Source organism: Ranitomeya variabilis, chromosome 6 (genome assembly GCF_051348905.1).
Source record: "Ranitomeya variabilis isolate aRanVar5 chromosome 6, aRanVar5.hap1, whole genome shotgun sequence".
Taxonomy (NCBI): domain Eukaryota; kingdom Metazoa; phylum Chordata; class Amphibia; order Anura; family Dendrobatidae; genus Ranitomeya; species Ranitomeya variabilis.
The window spans coordinates 529,529,682-529,553,417 of record NC_135237.1 but is presented as its reverse complement, the minus strand read 5'-3'; the positions used below and the strand labels follow the sequence as shown (position 1 = coordinate 529,553,417).

Here is a 23,736-nt window from a genome sequence, read left to right as displayed (position 1 = left end):
GCGTGTGTCCAAAAAACGCAGCGTTTACACGCGTTTACATGCGTTTTTGCATGCGTTTGCGTTTTTTTAACATTTTTCCAAAAAAAAAAAAAATAAATAAAAAAAAACCCAGACACAACCAATGGGAATAGAGAGGGCGTATATGATTGTCTCTCAATATATTGACCCTAGGGGAACAGAAATTTTCAGAGCTTGCTACTGTTTCCGGTGTCACGATGGATCTTTCTATGGATAACTTTTATTTCAAACTGGAGTTCAGCTTCAAGATTTTCATTGCCTGTGTTTTTGCTTGGGAGCAAGACCGAAACCGCCAAAGATGGAGAAGGAGACAGCGTCGGCGTTTTTGGAGGCACCCCATCATTGAAGTGCGTGAGAGCCGTGGAGCATATCACACGCTCTATGCGGAGCTGAATGCCAACCCGGAGAAATTCCAGGATTATACCAGAATGTCTCAAGATTCTTTCCGGGATTTACTGGCTCGTGTTGAAGGATCCATAAGGCGACAGGACACACGGCTCCGTAGAGCGATTCCACCTGAGGAACGTCTGTTAGTGACATTACGGTACGTTCCTAAACTAAACCAATGACCGTCAACTTTGTTGTTATGACATGTTTTCTATGTTTTTTTTTTTTTATTATTTTTTTTTTTTTAAAACACACCATTAGAACCGATTTTTAATTTTTTTTGTTTTTGTTTCTTTTTCTTCTAGATTTCTTGCCACAGGAGAGAGTTTATCTTCCCTGCACTTCCAATATCGCCTTGGAATCTCAACCCTCTCCGGAATTGTTGTGGACACCTGTCGTGCGTTATGGAATGCACTCCGTGAGGAGTTTATACCCGTACCCACCGTGGACATGTGGCGGGAAATTTCAACTACATTTTTGAACGTGTGTGATTTCCCAAACTGTTTAGGGGCGGTGGATGGAAAGCACATCCGCATTGTCAAACCGGCCAGAACCGGATCTGAGTTTTATAATTATAAAAAATATTTTTCGGTAGTGCTTATGGCAATAGCGGATGCGGAGTGTCGCTTCATCGCCGTGGATATTGGAGCTTTTGGCCGTGGCAATGATTCCCAAACCTTCAAGAGCTCGGATATGGGCCGTCGGTTGTATGGCAACAATTTTAATTTTCCCCCTCCACAGCCTCTCCCCAACACTCAAGGCCCACCGCTGCCATTTGTTATGGTTGGGGATGAGGCCTTCCAAATGTGTGAAAATCTCCTGAAGCCCTATTCTAGTAGGGACTTGGACCACACTAGAAGAATATTCAACTACAGACTGACCAGGGCCAGAAGAACCGTAGAGTGCAGCTTTGGCATTCTTGTTGCTAAATGGCGCATTCTTGCAACAGCCATCAATCTAAAAGTGGAAACAGTGGACGAGGTGGTCAAAGCCTGTGTGGTGCTACACAATTATATAATGGCTAAGGAGCGACCCCACATTGAACTTGATGAACCTGTTGCACACCCATTGCCTGATTTTCAGCATCACCCGATGCGGTCAACTGCAGCCGTTGGTCTTATGCGGGACCAATTTGCGGCCTATTTTGTGTCCGATATTGGACGTGTGTCATGGCAGGACAATGTTGTTTAAATGTCCTGTTGTATGTTTATGTTTACCAATTATTAAACACTGATAAACATTTTTCTAATTAATAAACTTTTTTGTGTTCACCATGTCTAATATCTTTTTCCTGTCTAAACAAAGGTTGACCAAAGATGGGCAGTAGATATGTATATCATATTTTGTAATCCAAAACCAGGAGTGGGTGATAGTTGTTGAGGTAATAAATTTTAAATTTTTCATCGTAATTTACCTATGTTGCACTCCCTATTTTGGTTTTCAAAGAATGATATAAACCACGGGCCCCATACTTATAATAATGGTACAAAATTTTTAATTATTTTTATTTATTAATTCTAATATTGTTGACGTCATTGCGTCAAGACTGTCACGGTCTCTATATCCATCAAGTCAAGTGTAAGCAATAATAAATTCATGATAAACATATACATGATCATGAATTCACAATTTCTTACACCTGGCCTGGTGAGCATAGATATGTAGAGTGTGAGAACACTTGTCCCATCTGTTTGACAACCATTGTCACATAATGAGCTATATAGAATATGGTGAATATACAAGGCAGTAATCAACTTAATCGGTCAGGTATATATTTTGACATATGACCGTTTCAGTTAATTTCTGAACTTGATTTCCACCATTTTCTCTTTGTACAGTGACACTACACTAGGTACAAAAATAAAAGAGTATGGAAATAAATACTATTTTTTTGGCCAACTCATATCTGTATACTAAAGAAACACATATAGATGTTGTCTTGTATTTTATACTACTGGAGATATGTGTAGGCCAAAAGAATAAGTGTGTGATGAAGTTTATTGGTGTGTATTGAGAGAGGTGATAGACACAATAAACCAAACATAATTTTTTCAAATAAACTTTTTTTTTATTGAGGAAAAAGAAAACAAATTTATTTTTTGGTACCGCGCCGGGTTGAACCACGCCGGCTTGGGGTTGAGTAACGTAACTGGGGGGTATTCAGAACTGAAGCCTGGCTCACCATGGAGGAGGCAGAGGTGGCAGGAGAATGGGCAACAAAACTTGAAGGGTCTGGAAGTTCGGGGATGGGGCTTAAAACATGAGGGGCTTGAGACACACTGGAATGTTGAGACACATCGGTAGGTGATGGGGGAGGAATAATCAAAGTTTTTTGTTTTTTATGCGTTTTGCCAGTTTTACGTTGGGTTTTCCGGGTTGGGGGAAGTCTTCTTGGGCTATGTTGTACAGTGTGGGCGGGAGACACGTCAGGACCCGGCTCCACACAGTCAGTCTCCATTGTGGAGCGCTCGGCAATGTCTGAGTCCAATGGGGGGAAAGATAAACTCACGCCTGGGTCCTGGTGCCTCGTTGGGGGTGGGGAAACAAAAACCCTTCCAGGATCCTGGTGCCTCGTTGGGGGGGGGGGGGAAACAAATCCCATAACAGTGTCCTGCTGCATTGCTGGTGGGGGGGAACATAAAGCCATGGATGTGTCCTGCTGCATCAGGGTGGGTCCTGCCTGGAAAGGTATGGCTTGGTCGTGCTGCATCATGGGGGGCCCGGTGCGATACGCCATGGATGGGTCCTGCTGCATCGGGGGGTTTCCTGCCAGGAAAGCAACGCCTCGGTCCTGCTGCATCGGGGTGGGTCCGGTCCGGTATGCAACGCCTCGGTCCTGCTGCATCGGGGTGGGTCCGGTCCGGTATGCAACGCCTCGGTCCTGCTGCATCGGGGTGGGTCCGGTCCGGTATGCCAGGCCTCGGTCCTGCTGCATCTGGGGTGGGCCGGTCCGATATTGCATGGATGGGTCCTGCTGCATCGGGAGGGTGCCGGCCCGATAAGCCATGCCAGGGTCCTGCGTCCTCGTGGTGTCAGCGGAGGAGGTCCAAGCCGGAGCAGCGGTCGTCACGGTGGTGGCGGTGGGATGTCCAACAGCACTCGTCATCGTGTTGGCGCTGTAGTGGAGTACACCTGTAGAGGGAATAGAGGTGGCCGTGCAGTGGTATGCAGCAGAGGTAGGAATAGTGTTTACTTGTGACAGTGACGGCACAGTTGGATAGGCCGCCACATTACGACTCTGACTCTGCTGCATAGCCTGCACAAAAGCAACATTGCAGGCCTGCATCACACTCAGCTGGAGATCAGGGCTAAGGTGTTCCGACATGCCCTCTAGGATTTGATTGAAAAAATGCTGAGCTGGCTTATTGAGGTCGGCTTTCAATTGATCAACGCTTTTGGCGACATCCTGGATGCGGCAATTTAAGAGATTATGGTTCGCATCCATTCTGTCACCTAAAGCCTTGATAGCATCATGTAAAACCGAGCTCAAGTGTAAAAACTCGGGCATGAGGGACCTATCCGAAGCCCTCTGTCGCTGCCGGGATGAGCCCGCCAAAATGGGTGCAGCGAAAGAGGACTGCGAAAGGGGAAGACCTGATGGGCCAGCCCCCTGGTCTCCAGTGAGTGTGGAAGACCCACCTGGTGCTGCGCTGCTGGATGGCTGGGACGGGTCCGTGGCTTCCGGCTGAAGGACCGCTCCAGCACCTGTGGCGACAGTCGTGCAGTGTGTGCTGTGAAAAAACAAAACAGAAAATTAATACCAAACTACAACAAGACGGTACATCCTGTGGAATTAAAAGTGACAGATTATGTCAATGCAATACAACCGGAGGCATGTGAGAAATACTTACGTTCTCATGAGAAGGACCGGTCTCAGGAAGGCCAACACACGGTGGTATTTGTAGAGCCGGTGCCTTGCTCCGGAACCACTAGCTGCACTCTTCTCTGCACGTAGGTCACAGTTGAAGCGGTCCTTCATGGAACGCCAACGTGTCCTTACTTTTTCCACTGTGAAATAACAATAAAATATAATGGTCAGAATAAGAACTTTTGGCCGTGCTCTTGTGACTGTGTGTGATGACAGAAACTACGAAAAGTTTCTTTCATCACACACAGTCAAGAGAGCATGGCCAAGGTCTGTTGCTTCACACTACCGTGCAATACTTACCAAATGCATTACGGACCCGTGGCGTGGAATTCTCCCAGCCATCCCACAACGCTTGGGCCACCTCACTCCACAAACGACGGAGAACACTATTGACGGCGTGCTGTTTATCCCGGCTGTCCCACAACGGGACTCGCTCCTGGACCAGACTGATCAGCAGGTCATTATCAATCCGGTCGTCGTCCCGTTGTGAAACCTAAAATTAAAACAAAATCATTTAAGTTTGCTCAACCACATTTGTAAAAAATAAGACACGAAGATGAGAAAGGGCAGGAATATGAAAGACAACTTTCAGAAAAGGATGATATAAGAAATATGTATAGAAAAACAAGGGTACAGAAAGGAAGTTAAAAGAATATTACAATAAGGACAGTCTGCCTGGTATACATACCCGCTGCCGTCTTCCACCTGGACCTTGACTCCGCTGCTCAGTACCTCTCTGTCCCTCTGTTGAAGTGCTCTATAAAATTAAAAAAAAAAAATTGCCTCATGTGTCGATGTGACAGTCAATACTTACCAAGCTGACGTACAAAAAACATACCTCGCTCACGTGATCCACTTCTGATTGACGTGGCTGGAACTCCTCATCAGACGAGGAAACCGGAGAAGACATTCTGATGCGTGTTGAAAGAAAAAAAATAGAAGAAATTAGGAGATGTAGATCCAAAAAATTGAAAATGAATGCATTGGCTAGGATATACTCACATTGCTCTGTGTCTTGTCCAAGAATGCGTCCGGGCAGGGTGCTGTCTTCTTTGGAGTCTGATGAGAAGTGACCAGAAACTTCCCCCCACCTTCCCTTTATAACCTTGCTGCTATGGGAGAGTCTTATCAGTGTCTAGACATCTTTATCTACAGTTAATTCAGTGGTGCCAAAAAAAACGCATGCGTCAAAAAAACGCATGCAAACGCATGCAAACGCATGTAAAAAAAAACGCATGCGTCTCCATTGACTCCAATGCATTTTTTTGTCCAAAAAAAACGCATGTAAACGCATGCGTTTTTTTAGGAAAAAAAAACGCCCCTCAAAATACTACAAGTTGCATTTTATAAAATGAACGCATGCAGTTAAAAAACGCATGCGTTCACAAACGCGTGCAAACGCGTACACCAAAAAACGCATGCGTTTTCAATGTTAAATATAGGGGAAAAAAACGCATGCGTTTTTTTGGTAAAAAACGCAGCGTTCAAAAACGCAAGTGTGAAAGCAGCCTAATACAGGATAAATACCAAAATAGCAGCCATTTGGAAAATGCAAGACGAACGGATAAGCAGACAGATACAGCAAATACAAGCACATGCTATGTGAAATTGAAAATGCTGCTGGAGACAAGCAAAGGTGAAAGATATACAATACCTACATAAAGCACGTTGTGATGCCAATGGTGTCAGTATGAAAGCATAAAGACCTGATCCATGCATATGACAGAGTAAAAATGCCCATGCCTGATGTGTGTCACCACTGGTTGTGGCTTCCTCAGGGGCTTGTGTAAAGAGGTGTGCAGCAAACATCTTACATATTATTATTATTATTTATTATTCCATGGTGCTTAACATGTGAGGAGGGGTATACATAATAAAAACAAGTACAATAATCTTAAACAATACAAGTCACGACTGGTACAGGAGGAGAGAGGACCCGGCCCGCGAGGGCTCACAATCTACAAGGGTTGGGTGAGGATACAATAGGTCAGGGTAGAGCTGGTTGCGCAGTGGCTTGGTCAAGCGGTGGTTACTGCAGGTTGTAGGCTTGTCAGAAGAGGTAGGTCTTCAGGTACTTTTTGAAGGTTTCGATGGTAGGCAAGAATCTGATATGTTGTGGCAGAGAGTTACAGAGTAGGGGTGATGCACAAGAGAAATCTTGTATTGTATTCAATTGAGGGAAGAGGAGATAAGAGGGGAATAAAGAAGGAGATCTTGTGAGGATCGGAGGTTGCGTGCTGGTAAGTACGGGGAGACGAGATGTATGGAGGAGACAGGTTGTGGATGGCTTTGTATGTCATGGTTAGGGTTTTGAACTGGAGTCGTTGGGTAATGTGGAGCCAGTGGCCAGTGAAGGGATTGACAGAGGGGAGAGGCCGGGGAATAGCGGGGGACAGGTGGATTAGTCGGGCAACAGAGTTTAGAATAGAATGGAGGGGTGCGAGAGTGTTCGAGGGAAGGCCACAGAGCAGGAGGTTGCAGTAGTCAAGGCAGGAGATGTTGAGGGCATGGACTAGGATTTTTGCAGATTCTTGGTTGAGGAATGTATGGATCCGTGAAATATTTTTGAGTATATATATATATATATATATATATGTGTGTGATTAAATAACTGTAAACTAGAATCAGCTGTTGGAGGACTTACCGGAAATGAAATGTAAGTTGTGGTCGATAAGGATACCGGTGCAAGAGCAGAAAAGTAGAACCGGAAGTAGGTTGTGCTCTATAGTCCTCCCACCAACAGTAATGTGAGGAGCGAGTCATCACGCAGGCGCATGCTTGTCAACTCGCGCATGCGTACCAGAGATGTAAGGATTGGGCCAGCAGCATTCAGATGGACCTACAAAGCAAATCCCTTTGGGAAATGCAAACAGACCCACACATAAACGTTAACAATGAAAGATAATCCTGTAATTGGAACATTCTGCTCTAGATGGAACAAATTGCAAGAGGGTTCATATTGAAATGTAAACATTAAAGAAAAACCTTATAATATATGAAAACACATGGGCTAAATAGAAACCACAGCTAATAATATACAACTACAGATAAAATATAGAACAAAGTGAAAGTACAATGTGTTAGGAATACACATAATGATCAAAAAGATTGTATTGTATAAACACTGGCCAGTGTATAATAAAGCCTTTAGAAAAACAAAACAAAACATATGGGAAAAATCAAGGTGCAAATTACGATGAAATAAATATTCAAAAAAGACATGATGATAAAATGGAAAAATAATAATAATAATAATAATAATAATAATTAAAACCTGAGAAGGCTGAAAAATTGTTGACCTAATGTGTGCAGTGAAGAATAACAATATCGAAACTATGCCTGTAATACAGACTGGTGTAGCGTGCCCATAATGCAGCCTGGTGCAGCATGCCCATAATAAATTCTGATGTAGCCTGCCCGTAATACAGCCTGGTGCAGCGTGCCCATACAGCATAGTGCAGAGTGCCCTAATCCAGCCTCTTCTCTATTGGGAACTTTTTTTAGGGGAAAAAGCATGAGGAGAGCATCAAATAGGGGATGGTCATGTGCTTGTGGTGCTGCTGGTGGTGATGGTGCATCTGCTGCAGGGAGAGGATGTGGTTGACCTATGCCTGTTACGTGTTGAAGTGCAACTGAGTCGCCCACCTGGGCAATGGGGAACTCGGTACTGGGTCCGGTCTTAAAGGGTATGTCATGGTGGCTGTGACCCGGTCCATGGCCCTGGGTGCCCAATTAAAGGTTAAGTCTTTTAGGGGTTTTAGGAATAAAGTTCGTGTTCGTGAGGCCACCTGTGGTATTCGGTCAGTAGGGACCGATGCTGCTTAAAGGAGTCCTCTGGGGTGATGGTATGGCAGCTAGATGGTATAACTTCCCACAGGTGAAGTAGGTCCCCAAGGCTCCCGGTGTGTAGATGGTAGATGGTGAATGGTGTAGTAAAGAATGAGGACACAGGTTTGCAGTCTCTTTACCTGGTTTACTGAAGGCTTCAGGCAACCGCAGTCCAGGGCACCCGATCACTGGGGAGGCAGAGTCCGGCCGGCTTGGAAGCGAATCCAGAGTCCCCTTTACCAGGTGGAGATCAAAGCCTTCCTCCAAGTGCAGTAGTCCTTTACTGCCTAAGGCTTCTAATAAGGTCCTCACAGTTCCTCTCTGTCCCCCATAAAGGTTAGGACACAACCCGTATGACAGGTGAACTGGGCCTTTTTACAGGGTCTCTATCATGACTCGGGCCTTATAGATATCACTGTGTCTCCTGGGTATCAATGCGGACAGGTGATGTGCAATCCAGCTGTCCAGCCGGTTTCAACTATGCCACTATAAAGTTCAGCACGGCCTCGGTCTTCCAGCTACCGGAATCTGTACTAGTCAGGGAGGTAGCCACTTTACAGCTCTGCTCCACTGGTGTTTATTCTCCTGCGCTTTCTCTCTCCTGCACTCCTTCTACAAGCTGTTCATTCTTTCTTAGTTCTCTCAATCCTGGAGCTGTAGTACCTCTGACTACAGGCCTCTTCAGACTTTCTGACACTCTATGTCCATCTGCCTTCATCTCTGTCCTCTGACATACTCCTCTCCCTGCTGTCTGGAATGAACTGTCTGCTTTCCCTCCAGATCAGAATGTATTTATAGGGGAGTTCACCCTTAATCTGTGCATAGAGCTCCCTCTTCTGGTCTGGAGTGTGAACGTGTTGTATGTAGTGATTACCTTGTCAAAGATATCCTTCATCGCTTCAAAGCGTGACATCACTCTTCCCATGGAGAAAGCAATGCCACTGTGATGACCAGGACCCTGGAGCATCACACAACACCTTACTCAAGCGCACGCATATGACAGAAAGTTCTGCGTCATTTCGTAAGTAGGAGTACGGCTGTCCAAATGGTGAGGCCAGAACATGTTGATGCAGTAAAAAATTGGATGACTAAGGGTGTCTATATTTCCTTTGCTTTTTTTTTTATCTGGTCCCCTGCAGAAAGCGCAGAGTTGGCACCTGGAGACAATAGTCATCTTTCTTCCATCTTACCACTTTGCAAATCAGCCAAGCAGTTTGAGTCCAAATAAATGCAGCAGTCTCTTTTGCTTTTTGACTTTTTGACAAGTCCGCTGACTGGGGTTTTGTGGCCAATCCACCTGACCTTGCCCCAGTGGTGGAAGAGACTGAGTACACTGATGCCGAACTACTTGTCATGTTGGAGGATTAGTATGTGGAAGGGCTAATGCATGGTCAGTGGACCACTACAGCAGATCTCCGAAGATGATGAATCACAGGTGCCAATTGCTGCATCTATCTACAGTATGCAGACCAGCAAGAAGGGTAAAGGTGAAAAGTGGGTGGGAGATGATGCGGGGGATGATGAGGTCCATGACCACACATAGAGTGAAGGTCTTCCTAGTGACGTGAACAGTTCGGAGGAAAAGGAGGTGGTCACTCTGCCCCAACAGCACACCAAAGGGGAAGCATGGTGCAAAAGCACAGTTGCCGGCCCCTAGCTGCTACTACCCATCTTTCTGAGGGAATGAGAAAACTAAGCCAGCTCAAAGGAGCTCCCTGATGTGGTATTTCTTCAGGCAATGGCTAATAACAAGACAAGGGTAATTTGCACAATGTGCCATCAGAGCCAGAAGCGAGGATTTCATTTTCTGAACCTCAGCACAATCTTCTTGGTGAGGAATCTGATTTCCAAGAATGAGGTGCAGTGAAGTACACGCCTTAAAAATCATGACAAATATGAGCCTCCGCCAGTTCCCTCTTCTGCTGCGGTCTTGGATTTTTCCTCTCTCTAACGATCAACAGGACCACCTGTCTCCCCGTAAAGAGAAGATGTGACAGCACCGCCATTACCGTCAGTGTGACCGAGGATCTCCATACTGTCCCATGGAAGTGTTCAGCTCTCCATCCCACAAAGCCTCAAGTGAAGATGAAATACCCCCCTAACCACCCATGAGCCATGGTCCTGAATGACAACATTTCCAAATACCTGACATTTGAAATTCTGGCTGGCGGAGGTGGACAATTTGAAAAAAAACTTTTTCAGGTATGCCATCTCTTCCCTGCACACACATGTTGTGGACAAAATCAGGTGTGCACTGTGAAACGCCATCAGCGGCAAAATCTACATAAACACCGATACATGCTCTAGTAAGCATGGACTGGCACATTATATCTTCCTAATTACCCCAGCGGATACATTTCGTGGTGGCTGGTGCAAAGGCAGAAGGCATTCTGTATGTCTTACTACCACTGAAGATTTCTGGACATTTCTTTGTCCAGGTTGCCTCCTCCATCTACTCCGCTTCCACCGCTGCCATCTCATCCACTCACAGTAAGATCTGCACTGCCAATTTCAGCACAGACAAGAGGAAATGACAGCAGGTTTTTCTGAAACTCATCTGTTTGGGAGACAAATTCCACACCGTGCAGGAGCTGTGGATGGGGATCAAATAGCAGAGAAATTAGTGCTTGGTGCCACTGAATCTCAAGCCTGGCCTGCTGGTGTACGTTAACATGAGAAATCTCATAGCAGCTTTGGGCTTAGCTAGTTTGATGCACATCCCTTGCCTGGTGCATGTGCTCAAGTTGGTAGTGCAGAGCTTCTTTAAAAATTACCCACATATGCCAAATCTGCTGCTGAAAGTGAAAGCAGTGTGTGCAAGCTTTCAGAGTTCTCACCCTGCTGCTGATCGCCTGTCTGCACTGCAGCATCACTTCTGCCTTCCCACTTATCGTCTCATATGCAACGTAGCAACAAGGGGGAACTCTATCTTGCATATGCTGAAGAGACTGTGTGAGCAGCAGCAGGAAATAGTGGAGGTTCAGCAACAACATGTATGGGTAAGTTGCTCTGCAGAACAACACCACTTCACCACCAATGAGTGGGCCTTCATGAGGGACATTTGTTCCATGTTGTGCTGCATTGAATACTCCACCAACATGGCTAGCACTGATGGTGTCATCATGGGTGTCACTATACCACTTATATGCCTGCTGAAAAAAAACACTTTTTGACATGATGCATCACTGCATTCTTAGGAACAGAGGCTGCCGGATGCACCGCTGCGAGCCAGGGGCCGTCGGTGGGTGAGTATATCCATATTTTTTATTTTTATTCTTTATTTTTTACATTAATATGGATCCCGATCCCGATTCCGATTCCCGATATCGCAAAAATATCGGAACTCGGTATCGGAATTCCGATACAGCGGATATCGGCCGATACCCGATATTTGCAGTATCGGAATGCTCAACACTAATTATACTTCATGATAGTGGTAACATTTGTTTGATAGAATTTCCCATGCTATGCAAACTGTCAGCTCTGCACTGATAGAGAAAGTTGCTGATCAAGCACTGGGCATGATCAAGTAACTTTCCTAGCTTTGGTGACCTTGATGTCATCATAATGACATTGGGTCTCCATGGCAATGATTGGGACCCTGCGTCACGCGGCTGGGTCTCTGATCCAAGGGCAGAGGGGCTGTCATCCCTCTGCCTGCTCCTGTAATGTTGTGATTACATTCAATCACAGCACTTTTGGAGTTAACATGCCGGAAGCAGTTGAGGACTGTTCTTGGCACTTAGTGTTGGGTGTCAGCGGTCAGAATCAGATGAAACCTGCTGGCAAACGCACGCACAACAATCGTGTACACGTAAGTGCAGCGCCCCAGAGTCCTGGTCGTTGCAGTACTGACGCTCCGCCACTAAGGGACTAAGGGGAGTGATGGTACGTCTGATGGCACTTAAGGAGTTCACCTGACCAGGTATCACAGTCACACATTACACTTCACACTCTGGCCACCAGGGGGAGCAAAGGGTTCTATGATTAGGCCACTCCTCACAATCTGGTAAAACTGGGGGATGGATAGGAAGTTAGAGATAAGCTGACTGGGTTTTGACCAGGCAACACTGTCATGATCTCAATGGCAAGAGATCATAGCATCAGCATATATAGGAACTAGCTCTTGGAAGATGGAAACTGAGCTGACCATGAACTAAACCTAACGCACAACTAGCAGTGGCCGGGTAGCATGCCTACGTTGATTCTAGATGCCCAGCACCAGCCGGAGGACTAAATAAAGCTAGCAGAGGAAAATATTAGTCCTAGCTCACCTCTAGAGAAATACCCCGAAAGGAGACAGAGGCCCCCCACATGTATTGGCGGTGAATCAAGATGAAATAACAAACGTAGTATGAAAATAGGTTTAGCAAATTTGAGGTCCACTTACTACATAGCAGAAGACAGAAAGGACACTTTCATGGTCAGCTAAAAACCCTATCAAAACACCATCCAGAAATTACTTTAAAACTCTGGCATTAACTCATAACACCAGAGTGGCAATTCCTGTTCACAAGAGCTTTCCAGACACAGTAACGAAACTACAGCTGTGAACTGGAACAAAAATGCAAAAACAAACATGGACAAGAGTCCAACTTATCTAGTAGTTGTCTAGGAGCAGGAACAAGCACAGAGAGGCTTCTGATAACATTGTTGACCGGCAAGCAACTAACAGAGCAGCAAGGTTATATAGCGACTCCCACATCTTGATGGGAACAGGTGAACAGAGAAGATGAAGACACCAGTTCAATTCCACCAGTAGCCACCGGGGGAGCCCAGAATCCAAATTCACAACAGTACCCCCCCCTCAAGGAGGGGGCACCGAACCCTCACCAGAACCACCAGGGCGATCAGGATGGGCCCTATGAAAGGCACGAACCAGATCAGAGGCATGAACATCAGATGCATTCACCCAAGAATTATCCTCCTGGCCGTATCCCTTCCACTTGACCAGATACTGGAGTCTCCGTCTGGAAACACGAGAGTCCAAGATTTTCTCCACAACGTACTCCAACTCACCCTCAACCAACACCGGAGCAGGAGGCTCAACGGAAGGCACAACCGGTACCTCATACCTGCGCAATAATGACCGATGAAAAACGTTATGAATAGAAAAGGATGCAGGGAGGTCCAAACGGAAGGAAACAGGGTTAAGAATCTCCAATATCTTATACGGACCGATGAACCGAGGCTTAAACTTAGGAGAAGAGACCCTCATAGGGACAAAACGAGAAGACAACCACACCAAGTCCCCAACACGAAGACGAGGACCAACACGACGACGGCGGTTAGCAAAAAGCTGAGTCTTCTCCTGGGACAACCTCAAATTGTCCACCACCTGCCCCCAGATCTGATGCAATCTCTCCACCACAGCATCCACTCCAGGACAATCCGAAGATTCCACCTGACCAGAGGAAAATCGAGGATGAAACCCCGAATTACAGAAAAACGGGGACACCAAAGTGGCAGAGCTGGCCCGATTATTGAGAGCGAACTCCGCCAATGGCAAAAAAGCAACCCAATCATCCTGGTCAGCAGACACAAAACACCTCAGATATGTCTCCAGGGTCTGATTAATCCGCTCAGTCTGGCCATTCGTCTGAGGATGGAAAGCGGACGAAAAAGATAAATCTATGCCCATCCTAGCACAGAATGCCCGCCAAAATCTAGACACGAATTGGGTCCCTCTGTCAGAAACGATATTCTCAGGAATACCATGCAAACGAACAACATTTTGAAAAAACAGAGGAACCAACTCGGAAGAAGAAGGCAACTTGGGCAGAGGAACCAAATGGACCATCTTAGAGAAACGGTCACACACCACCCAGATGACAGACATCTTCTGAGAAACAGGCAGATCTGAAATAAAATCCATCGAGATGTGCGTCCAAGGCCTCTTAGGAATAGGCAAGGGCAACAACAATCCACTAGCCCGAGAACAACAAGGCTTGGCCCGAGCACAAACGTCACAAGACTGCACAAAGCCTCGCACATCTCGTGACAGGGAAGGCCACCAGAAGGACCTTGCCACCAAATCCCTGGTACCAAAAATGCCAGGATGACCTGCCAACGCAGAAGAATGAACCTCAGAGATGACTCTACTGGTCCAATCATCAGGAACAAACAGTTTATCAGGTGGGCAACGATCAGGTCTATCCGCCTGAAACTCCTGCAAGGCCCGCCGCAGGTCTGGAGAAATGGCTGACAATACCACTCCATCCTTAAGGATACCTGTGGGCTCAGAGTTACCAGGCGAGTCAGGCTCAAAACTCCTAGAAAGGGCATCCGCCTTAACATTCCTAGAACCCGGTAGGTATGACACCACAAAATTAAACCGAGAGAAAAACAACGACCAGCGCGCCTGTCTAGGATTCAGGCGCCTGGCGGTCTCAAGATAAACCAAATTTTTGTGGTCAGTCAATACCACCACCTGATGTCTGGCCCCCTCAAGCCAATGGCGCCACTCCTCAAAAGCCCACTTCATGGCCAAAAGCTCCCGATTCCCAACATCATAATTCCGCTCAGCGGGCGAAAATTTACGGGAAAAGAAGGCACAAGGCCTCATCACGGAGCAGTCAGAACTTTTCTGCGACAACACTGCCCCAGCTCCGATCTCAGAAGCGTCGACCTCAACCTGAAAAGGTAGAGCAACATCAGGCTGACGCAACACAGGGGCAGAGGAAAAATGGCGCTTAAGCTCCCGAAAGGCCTCCACAGCATCAGGGGACCAATCAGCAACATCAGCACCCTTCTTAGTCAAATCGGTCAATGGCTTAGCAATATCCGAAAAACCAGCAATAAATCGACGATAAAAGTTAGCAAAGCCCAAAAATTTCTGAAGACTCTTAAGAGAAGAGGGCTGCGTCCAATCACAAATAGCTTGAACCTTGACAGGATCCATTTCAATGGAAGAGGGGGAAAAAATATATCCCAAAAAGGAAATCCTCTGTACCCCAAAAACACACTTAGAACCCTTAACACACAAAGAATTAGACCGCAAAACCTGAAAAACCCTCCTGACTTGCTGGACATGAGAGTCCCAGTCATCCGAAAAAATCAGAATATCATCCAGATACACAATCATAAATTTATCCAAATAATCACGAAAAATATCATGCATAAAGGACTGGAAAACTGACGGAGCATTTGAAAGACCAAAAGGCATCACTAAATACTCAAAGTGGCCCTCGGGCGTATTAAATGCGGTTTTCCACTCATCCCCCTGCCTGATTCGCACCAAATTATACGCCCCACGAAGGTCAATCTTAGAGAACCACTTGGCCCCCTTTATGCGAGCAAACAAATCAGTCAGCAACGGCAATGGGTATTGATATTTAACAGTGATTTTATTCAAAAGCCGATAATCAATACATGGTCTCAAAGAGCCGTCTTTTTTTGACACAAAGAAAAAACCGGCTCCTAAGGGAGATGACGATGGACGAATATGTCCCTTTTCCAAGGACTCCTTTATATATTCACGCATAGCAGCATGTTCAGGCACAGACAGATTAAATAAACGACCCTTTGGGTATTTACTACCCGGGATTAAATCTATGGCACAATCGCACTCTCGGTGCGGAGGTAACGAACCAAGCTTGGATTCTTCAAAGACGTCACGATAGTCAGACAGGAACTCAGGAATTTCAGAGGGAATAGATGATGAAATGGAAACCACAGGTACATCCCCATGAGCCCCCTTACATCCCCAGCTCAACACAGACATAGCTTTCCAGTCGAGGACTGGGTTGTGAGATTGCAGCCAAGGCAATCCTAGCACCAAATCATCATGTAGATTATACAGCACCAGAAAGCGAATAATCTCCTGGTGATCCGGATTAATACGCATAGTTACTTGTGTCCAGTATTGTGGTTTATTATTAGCCAATGGGGTGGAGTCAATCCCCTTCAGAGGAATAGGAGTCTCCAAAGGCTCTAAATCATACCCACAGCGTTTGGCAAAGGACCAATCCATAAGACTCAAAGCGGCGCCAGAGTCGACATAGGCGTCCGTGGTAATAGATGACAAAGAGCAAATCAGGGTCACAGATAGAATAAACTTAGACGGTAAGGTGCAAATGGAAACAGATTTACCAAGCTTTTTAGTGCGCTTAGAGCATGCTGATATAACATGAGTAGAATCACCACAATAGAAACACAACCCATTTTTCCGTCTAAAATTCTGCCGCTCGCTTCGGGACAGAATTCTATCACACTGCATACTCTCTGGCGATTTCTCAGTGGACACCGCCAGATGGTGCACTGGTTTGCGCTCCCGCAAACGCCTATCGATCTGAATAGCCATTGTCATGGACTCATTCAGACCCGCAGGCACAGGGAACCCCACCATAACATCCTTAATGGCATCAGAGAGACCCTCTCTGAAAGTCGCCGCCAGGGCGCACTCATTCACTGTCATGATCTCAATGGCAAGAGATCATAGCATCAGCATATATAGGAACTAGCTCTTGGAAGATGGAAACTGAGCTGACCATGAACTAAACCTAACGCACAACTAGCAGTGGCCGGGTAGCATGCCTACGTTGATTCTAGATGCCCAGCACCAGCCGGAGGACTAAATAAAGCTAGCAGAGGAAAATATTAGTCCTAGCTCACCTCTAGAGAAATACCCCGAAAGGAGACAGAGGCCCCCCACATGTATTGGCGGTGAATCAAGATGAAATAACAAACGTAGTATGAAAATAGGTTTAGCAAATTTGAGGTCCACTTACTACATAGCAGAAGACAGAAAGGACACTTTCATGGTCAGCTAAAAACCCTATCAAAACACCATCCAGAAATTACTTTAAAACTCTGGCATTAACTCATAACACCAGAGTGGCAATTCCTGTTCACAAGAGCTTTCCAGACACAGTAACGAAACTACAGCTGTGAACTGGAACAAAAATGCAAAAACAAACATGGACAAGAGTCCAACTTATCTAGTAGTTGTCTAGGAGCAGGAACAAGCACAGAGAGGCTTCTGATAACATTGTTGACCGGCAAGCAACTAACAGAGCAGCAAGGTTATATAGCGACTCCCACATCTTGATGGGAACAGGTGAACAGAGAAGATGAAGACACCAGTTCAATTCCACCAGTAGCCACCGGGGGAGCCCAGAATCCAAATTCACAACACAACACCTAGTGAGAGAAGAGGTTGCTTGGGAGGATTCAGGGGGTCCCTGTCAGGGGTGGGATCCTGACAGAGGCCTAGCAAAAAGGACAGAACATTACAGAACAAGTACTACAACACCCAGGCGCTAGTAGGTAGGCACTGATTTCCACCTGCAAAGGGAACTCTGGATGTGCCTTCGGACCGGCCGGTCTCAGCCAGCCCAGTTAACAGTGCTCTGGATTTCGGATGCCGAAGCCTTCAGTAAAGAGGTAAAGAGACTGCACCCCTGTGTCCTCCTTATTTACTGCGACCTACACCACCACATAAACCTTTTATTGGGCGCCCCTTAGCAGGACCACGGACCGGGTCAGGCCACCGTGACATCCTCAGAACTTATAGACCCTGTACCGAGTACCCCGCCGTCCTGCGTCTGGGGGCCGCTCCAACTTGGCATCACGAACAGGATCTACTTAAGCCTGAAGAATCAGGTCATGTGTGCCTTGGAACTGTGATTGAATTGTGCTTGAACCGTGATTTATTGCAAAGACTGTGTATTGCTATTTGCCACCAAAAGTTCCCGCCAAAACCGCCGCCATTACAGCGCAATGCGGAGCGCAGGAGAAGAAGAAGGGCGTGGATTTGTGGGTGTGGACAAACTGAAGAGCGCGAAGAACAATGGCCGCCCAGTCTAAGTATTTCTGTACCTTGAGGACGGGTCCGTCAGCTGCCGAGATCCACCTCCTGATTCTCAATGGAGGGCAGAGACAAAGAAAATGAAACCGCCCACGAAGGAGAGAGCAAGAAAAGGACAAAGAAGAAGTCAGCCACGTGGAGGACGCCATGGCCAGCCACCTGGAGCCGGAGCGTGGGGTCGGAGCAGAGGACTCACCCAGCTACCCAGAGGGGCACCATAACCAGGCATCCACCGCTGATGCTGATTTCCTGCAGGCTGGCGTGGAAGATCTCAGCGACCAATTCCTGCAGATGCAGCTGAGCAGGCCGGGTGGAAGAAGTTCTTCATCGGGAGCCTCACCAGACGCCTGTCGGCAGCCTCGTCTGGTCCGGAGCAGGAAAGAAGTTCCAGCGCTCCAAAGCCAGAAAGCAAGGCCCTGCCGGAAAGCGACATGATGCAAGCAGAGATGACAACATCGCAGCACAAGGCCCTGCAACCAGCGTTCCAGACCCCAGTGGAGACAGAGCAGACCAGCACCGGAGGGACCGCATCTGAAGCAGGTATGAAGGATGACCCTGCCCTGATGACCGACACCACTCCAGTGACTGCTAGTGTCACAGCTGCTGACTCCGTTCCAGTGACTGATCTTGCAGCAGCTGCTACCTCTGCCGCAGCAAATGCCCATACTCAAGCTGCGCAGACCTCCATCGCTGCGCATGACTTAACCATACATGAAAGATAGATTAACGGCGTTTATCCTGCACTGGGTGTAACCCTGGACCTCACTTTTCCCAGGCCAAGAAGGGTTAAGTGCCAGGTGCCGCCCTGGAAGCCGTCCAACTAAACCTCGGAAACCTGAAACTGTAAATAGTTAACTGTTTGTTTTCCTGCTGTTCCTGCTGCTGCAACCCAACCAGGGTTAGTCCTTAAAGGGATCCCTTTGCTTACCCGGGATCCCTATTGCTTTATGTTTGTTTTGCATCACTGTTTTAAAAGACTGCTGAATCATGGATGGTGAATGATTCAAAAACTGTTGCTGTAAATAGTTGCACATTCTTAAAGGTGCCCCCTACTGGTTTTACAAAGGAAACAAGCTTTTTGAAGAGACTGTTCCTGAATACAGCGCATAAGTTCTTACTTTAAACGGACTTGCAACTTGAGAGTTGCACTACCTCAAAGAGACTTGGTTCCCTCTTAAAGAGAATGTTCATGTGTTGCACTTAAGTATAATGTTACTTTGAGAATGTTGAATAGTAATTAATAGTGTGTAGTTATTTAAGAAATAATAGGAAATGTTCGATAATGTTACTAGAAGTTGAGGACAGGAAAGAGTTGAAAGCCGAGTTTTGGTGAAGTGAACCCGTAGGGGTTGGTGAGTCCTCCTGGAGACCATAGAGAGATTGTTAATTGATCTTATGCTGTGAATAAAAATTGAGCTTATAGAAGAAAAGAGGCAGTAGGCCCGGATGAGTAGCCAGGCGGTCCTGCATGTTCAAAATCAGAGAGTAAAGAAAAATGTTGCATTTAGAAAAGAGAAATAAAGACAAAGTTAATTTATATTGTAGAGTTTTATAGTAAGCCTTTAGTGGGTTCAGCTTATACGCCTTTAAAGGAAAAGTTAAATTATTGTTCAGAATTTGCACTTAGTAGATAGAATGCCCGGCTGGGTAATAATGGTTATTTATAGTCAGTTATTTAATAAATGTTATTTAAAATTTGAAGCACTATGTAAATATGTTTTTGTTTGTAACGGTCAAGCGTCCTCACCTCCCATAAAGGGAAGCACTGTTAAATTTAATTGTTTATTGCATTTCAAAATTTTGTATGTCTTTTGCTAACATGTATTGTTGTTCTTCTTTCCCAGTCTGGGAGTACTGGATTTAACCGGGGGGGGAGTGCAGCGCCCCAGAGTCCTGGTCATTGCAGTACTGACACTCCGCCACTAAGGGACTAAGGGGAGTGATGGTATGTCTGATGGCACTTAAGGAGTTCACCTGACCAGGTATCACAGTCACACATTACACTTCACACTCTGGCCACCAGGGGGAGCAAAGGGTTCTATGATTAGGCCACTCCTCACAATCTGGTAAAACTGGGGGCTGGATAGGAAGTTAGAGAGAAGCTGACTGGGTTTTGCCCAGGCAACACCTAGTGAGAGAAGAGGTTGCTTGGGAGGATTCAGGGGGTCCCTGTCAGTGGTGGGATCCTGACAGAGGCCTAGCGAAAAGGACAGAACGTTACGGAACCGCGCCTGCACTTCATTGCGGTGGTATCTTAAGAAAGGACAAGAAGCGAGGTTTATTGTGGAGAAGTGAGAAACGAGATCACAGAACAAAGGCGATAAAACCAGTAGGAGCCTTGCCCCGAGATCGGCAACATCCTACTGAGGATCGTAGCCGGTGGCCAGAGCGCCGAGGAAGTATTGGGCTCCACGCATTACTTCAAACCAATGGCAGGGCAGTTAATTATAGGTTGGCTGCTTCACCTAAATCATCTAATGAAGACAACGGAGGCAATTGTGGGAGAGGGGCCTCTCTAGGGTCCCTATAAAATAACTCCAGGCCTACCCCGTCATACGGGTGCGTCCTATCCATATCATCTGGGGGACGGAGAGAAAGAACAGAAACATACACGACAGTTGTGAGGACTATCCCATGGTGCTCAGCAGGGAAGTACTACAACACCCAGGCGCTAGTAGGTAGGCACTGATTTCCACCTGCAAAGGGAACTCTGGATGTGCCTTCGGACCGGCCGGTCTCAGCCAGCCCAGTTAACAGTGCTCTGGATTGCGGATGCCGAAGCCTTCAGTAAAGAGGTAAAGAGACTGCAACCCTGTGTCCTCGTTATTTACTGCGACCTACACCACCACCTACACCTTTTATTGGGTGCCCCTTAGCAGGACCACAGACAGGGTCAGGCCACCGTGACAGCCTCAGAACTGATAGACCCGGTACCGAGTACCCCGCCATCCTTTGTCTGGGGGCCGCTCCATAATAATCAATGGTCAATAAGGCCCAGGGCGCAGGGACGTATTATTAACTGCTATGTCAGAAAGGGGTTAATCTAACATGGATATTTCTACTCTCAAGTACCCTTTAAAGATTGTTATTTTAAGTCCTTTCCCTATCCACATTTGTTTGTAGAGAAATTGTCCTACTCTTACCCATATAATTCTTCCTTTTTCATCCCCATATCACTTGCTACCCTCATTTTACAGCACAAAAGTTTGGCTCCCCATTGGTTTCCATTTGCTGTGAGCAGGTCTTTTATGCTGGGAAGGGGCCAATATCATTGGAGCTTCCCAGCCTATTAATATCAGCCTCCAGCTGTCTGCTTTGCCTTTGCTGGTTATTAAAAATGGAGGGGCCCAAAAAAATGACATTGGGTTCTCCCTATTTTTAATAACCAGTTAAGACAAAGCAGACAGCTGTGGGCTGATATTAATAGGTCTGGGAATAGCCATAGATAAAGGCCCCCTCCCAGCCTAATATGAGCAGCCCTCAGCCGCACCAGAAATGGCACATCTGTTAAATTCTCCAATTCTGGAGCTTAGCCTATGCACTTCCCGATTGTCCTGGTTTGGCGGTGATCAGGATAATAGTTTTTGGGGTAATGTCTGCTATGTAATGTCCACTGGCATCAAGCCCAGGGGTTTAGCAATGGAGAGGAGTCTATTAGACACCTTTATTACTAACCCAGCAATCAAAAATAAAAACACACACCAAAAAAAGTTTCTTTTTAAAAACACTCTGCCACAACTTGTTCACCAATTTAATAAAAAAAAAAGAAAAGATCAGACATAGTAACCCTAATGTAAAGTAGTCCAGAAAGGGGAACCTGAGAAGCATAAAAAGAGAGAGGTAAATAAATAAAAACAAGAAAAAGTCCATCGTTCTATCAGGTTATTAAAAAAAATATATATAACTGCAACTACGGTGTAATTCATTAAGATCCACAGCATGCAATGATTCTCCAGATTCTCTCATGGGTGAAGACAACTGGGAGTCATGACCGCAAGTGGCCTACACAGCCTCAAGAACGAGGTTTCATAGGTCACTCTGTCATGGTTCCCAATGGCAGGGACATAGGCAAAAACAGGACTAGCTCTAGGAAGATGGAATCTAAGCTGACCGCGATGCTGAACCTCACGCACAACTACCAGTAGCCGGGGAACGTGCCTGCGTTTTATCCCTAGACGTCTCGCACCAGCCGGAGATCTAGCTACCCCTAGTAGAGGAAACACAGACCTGGCTTGCCTCCAGAGAAAACCCCAAAGTGATAGTAGCCCCCAACATATAATGACGGTTAGTTAAGAAGAAAACACATACGTAGTATGAATACAGGTTCAGCAAAGAGAGGCCCACTAACTAGATAGCAGAAAATACAAAAGTGGACTTCGCGGTCAACTCAAAACCCTACAAAATACCTTCCTGAAATGACTTTAAACTCCGGTATCAACTCATGACACCGGAGTGGTCATTTCAGTTCGCTAGAGCTTCCAGCAGCAAGATTCATATAAATGCACGCTGGACAAAAGGTACAAATGATCCAAATGAACGCTGGACAAAACTTTCACAAAAAGTACAGATGATCCAACTTATCTGAATCAGCAGACTTGGAGCAGGTAGCAAGTAACAGAGGAGCTCTGGTAACATTGATAGCCGGCAAGTAAATGACTGAGAAGCCAGACTATATAGGAAACTCCCATTTCCTGATGGGAACAGGTGCACTGGGAATAAAAGACAGAAGTCAGTCAGTACCACCAGTAGCCACCAGAGGGAGCCCACAAACAGAATTCACAACAGTACCCCCCCTTGAGGAGGGGGCACCGAACCCTCATGAGAACCACCAGGGCGATCTGGATGAGCCCTATGAAAGGCGTGAACCAAATCAGAGGCATGAACATCAGAGGCAGTCACCCAAGAATTATCTTCCTGACCGTATCCCTTCCATTTAACCAAATATTGAAGTCTCCGTCTGGAAACACGAGAGTCCAAAATCTTCTCCACAACATACTCCAATTCACCCTGCACCAGCACAGGAGCAGGAGGCTCAACAGAAGGAACAATCGGCACCTCGTACCTCCGCAACAACGACCGATGGAAGACATTATGAATAGTGAAAGATGCTGGTAGGTCCAAACGAAACGATACAGGATTAAGAATCTCCAAAATCTTATAAGGACCTATGAACTGAGGTTTAAACTTAGGAGAAGAGACCTTCATAGGAACAAAACGAGAAGATAACCACACCAAGTCCCCAACACGAAGACGATGACCAACACGACGACGATTAGCAAACTGCTGAGTCTTCTCCTGGGACAACTTCAAGTTGTCCACCACATGACTCCAAATCCGGTGCAGTCTATCCACCATCGTGTCCACTCCAGGGCAATCCGAAGATTCCTCCTGGCCAGATGAAAAACGAGGGTGAAACCCCGAATTGCAAAAGAAAGGAGAAACCAGAGTGGCAGAACTAGCCCGATTATTGAGGGCAAACTCTGCCAACGGCAAAAAAGGCGACCCAGTCATCCTGATCAGCAGACACAAAACACCTCAAATAAGTCTCCAAGGTCTGATTAGTTCGCTCTGTCTGGCCATTCGTCTGAGGGTGGAATGCAGACGAAAAAGACAAATCAATGCCCATCCTGGCACAGAACGCCCGCCAAAATCTAGACACAAATTGGGATCCCCTGTCAGAAACGATGTTTTCCGGAATACCATGTAAACGAACCACGTTCTGAAAAAACAGAGGGACCAACTCAGATGAAGAAGGCAACTTGGGCAAGGGTACCAAATGAACCATTTTAGAAAAACGGTCACACACCACCCAGATGACGGACATTTT

General features: G+C 46.3%; 1 protein-coding gene across 1 annotated transcript; it reads right to left on the bottom strand.

The window, feature by feature from the left end:
* Positions 1–672: 672 nt before the first annotated feature.
* LOC143782989 (uncharacterized) lies at positions 673–5,409 on the bottom strand. The gene is made up of 5 exons (XM_077271104.1): positions 5,112–5,409; positions 4,962–5,030; positions 4,574–4,766; positions 4,257–4,413; positions 673–4,136 (listed from the first exon to the last, which is right to left on the bottom strand). The coding sequence occupies exons 1-5, from the start codon at positions 5,181–5,183 to the stop codon at positions 2,498–2,500; spliced, it is 2,130 nt and encodes a 709-aa protein (XP_077127219.1). The 5' UTR covers positions 5,184–5,409; the 3' UTR covers positions 673–2,497.
* Positions 5,410–23,736: the final 18,327 nt, after the last annotated feature.

Bases quoted from the DNA above. Each gene is read 5' to 3' on its own strand.
- LOC143782989 (XM_077271104.1), bottom strand. From the start codon at position 5,183: ATGTCTTCTCCGGTTTCCTCGTCTGATGAGGAGTTCCAGCCACGTCAA. The intron at 5,031-5,111 runs GTATGTTTTTTG...TTAATTTTATAG, and splicing joins AAGTGGATCACGTGAGCGAG to AGCACTTCAACAGAGGGACA. The intron at 4,414-4,573 runs GTAAGTATTGCA...GTTATTTCACAG, and splicing joins ACGGGTCCGTAATGCATTTG to TGGAAAAAGTAAGGACACGT.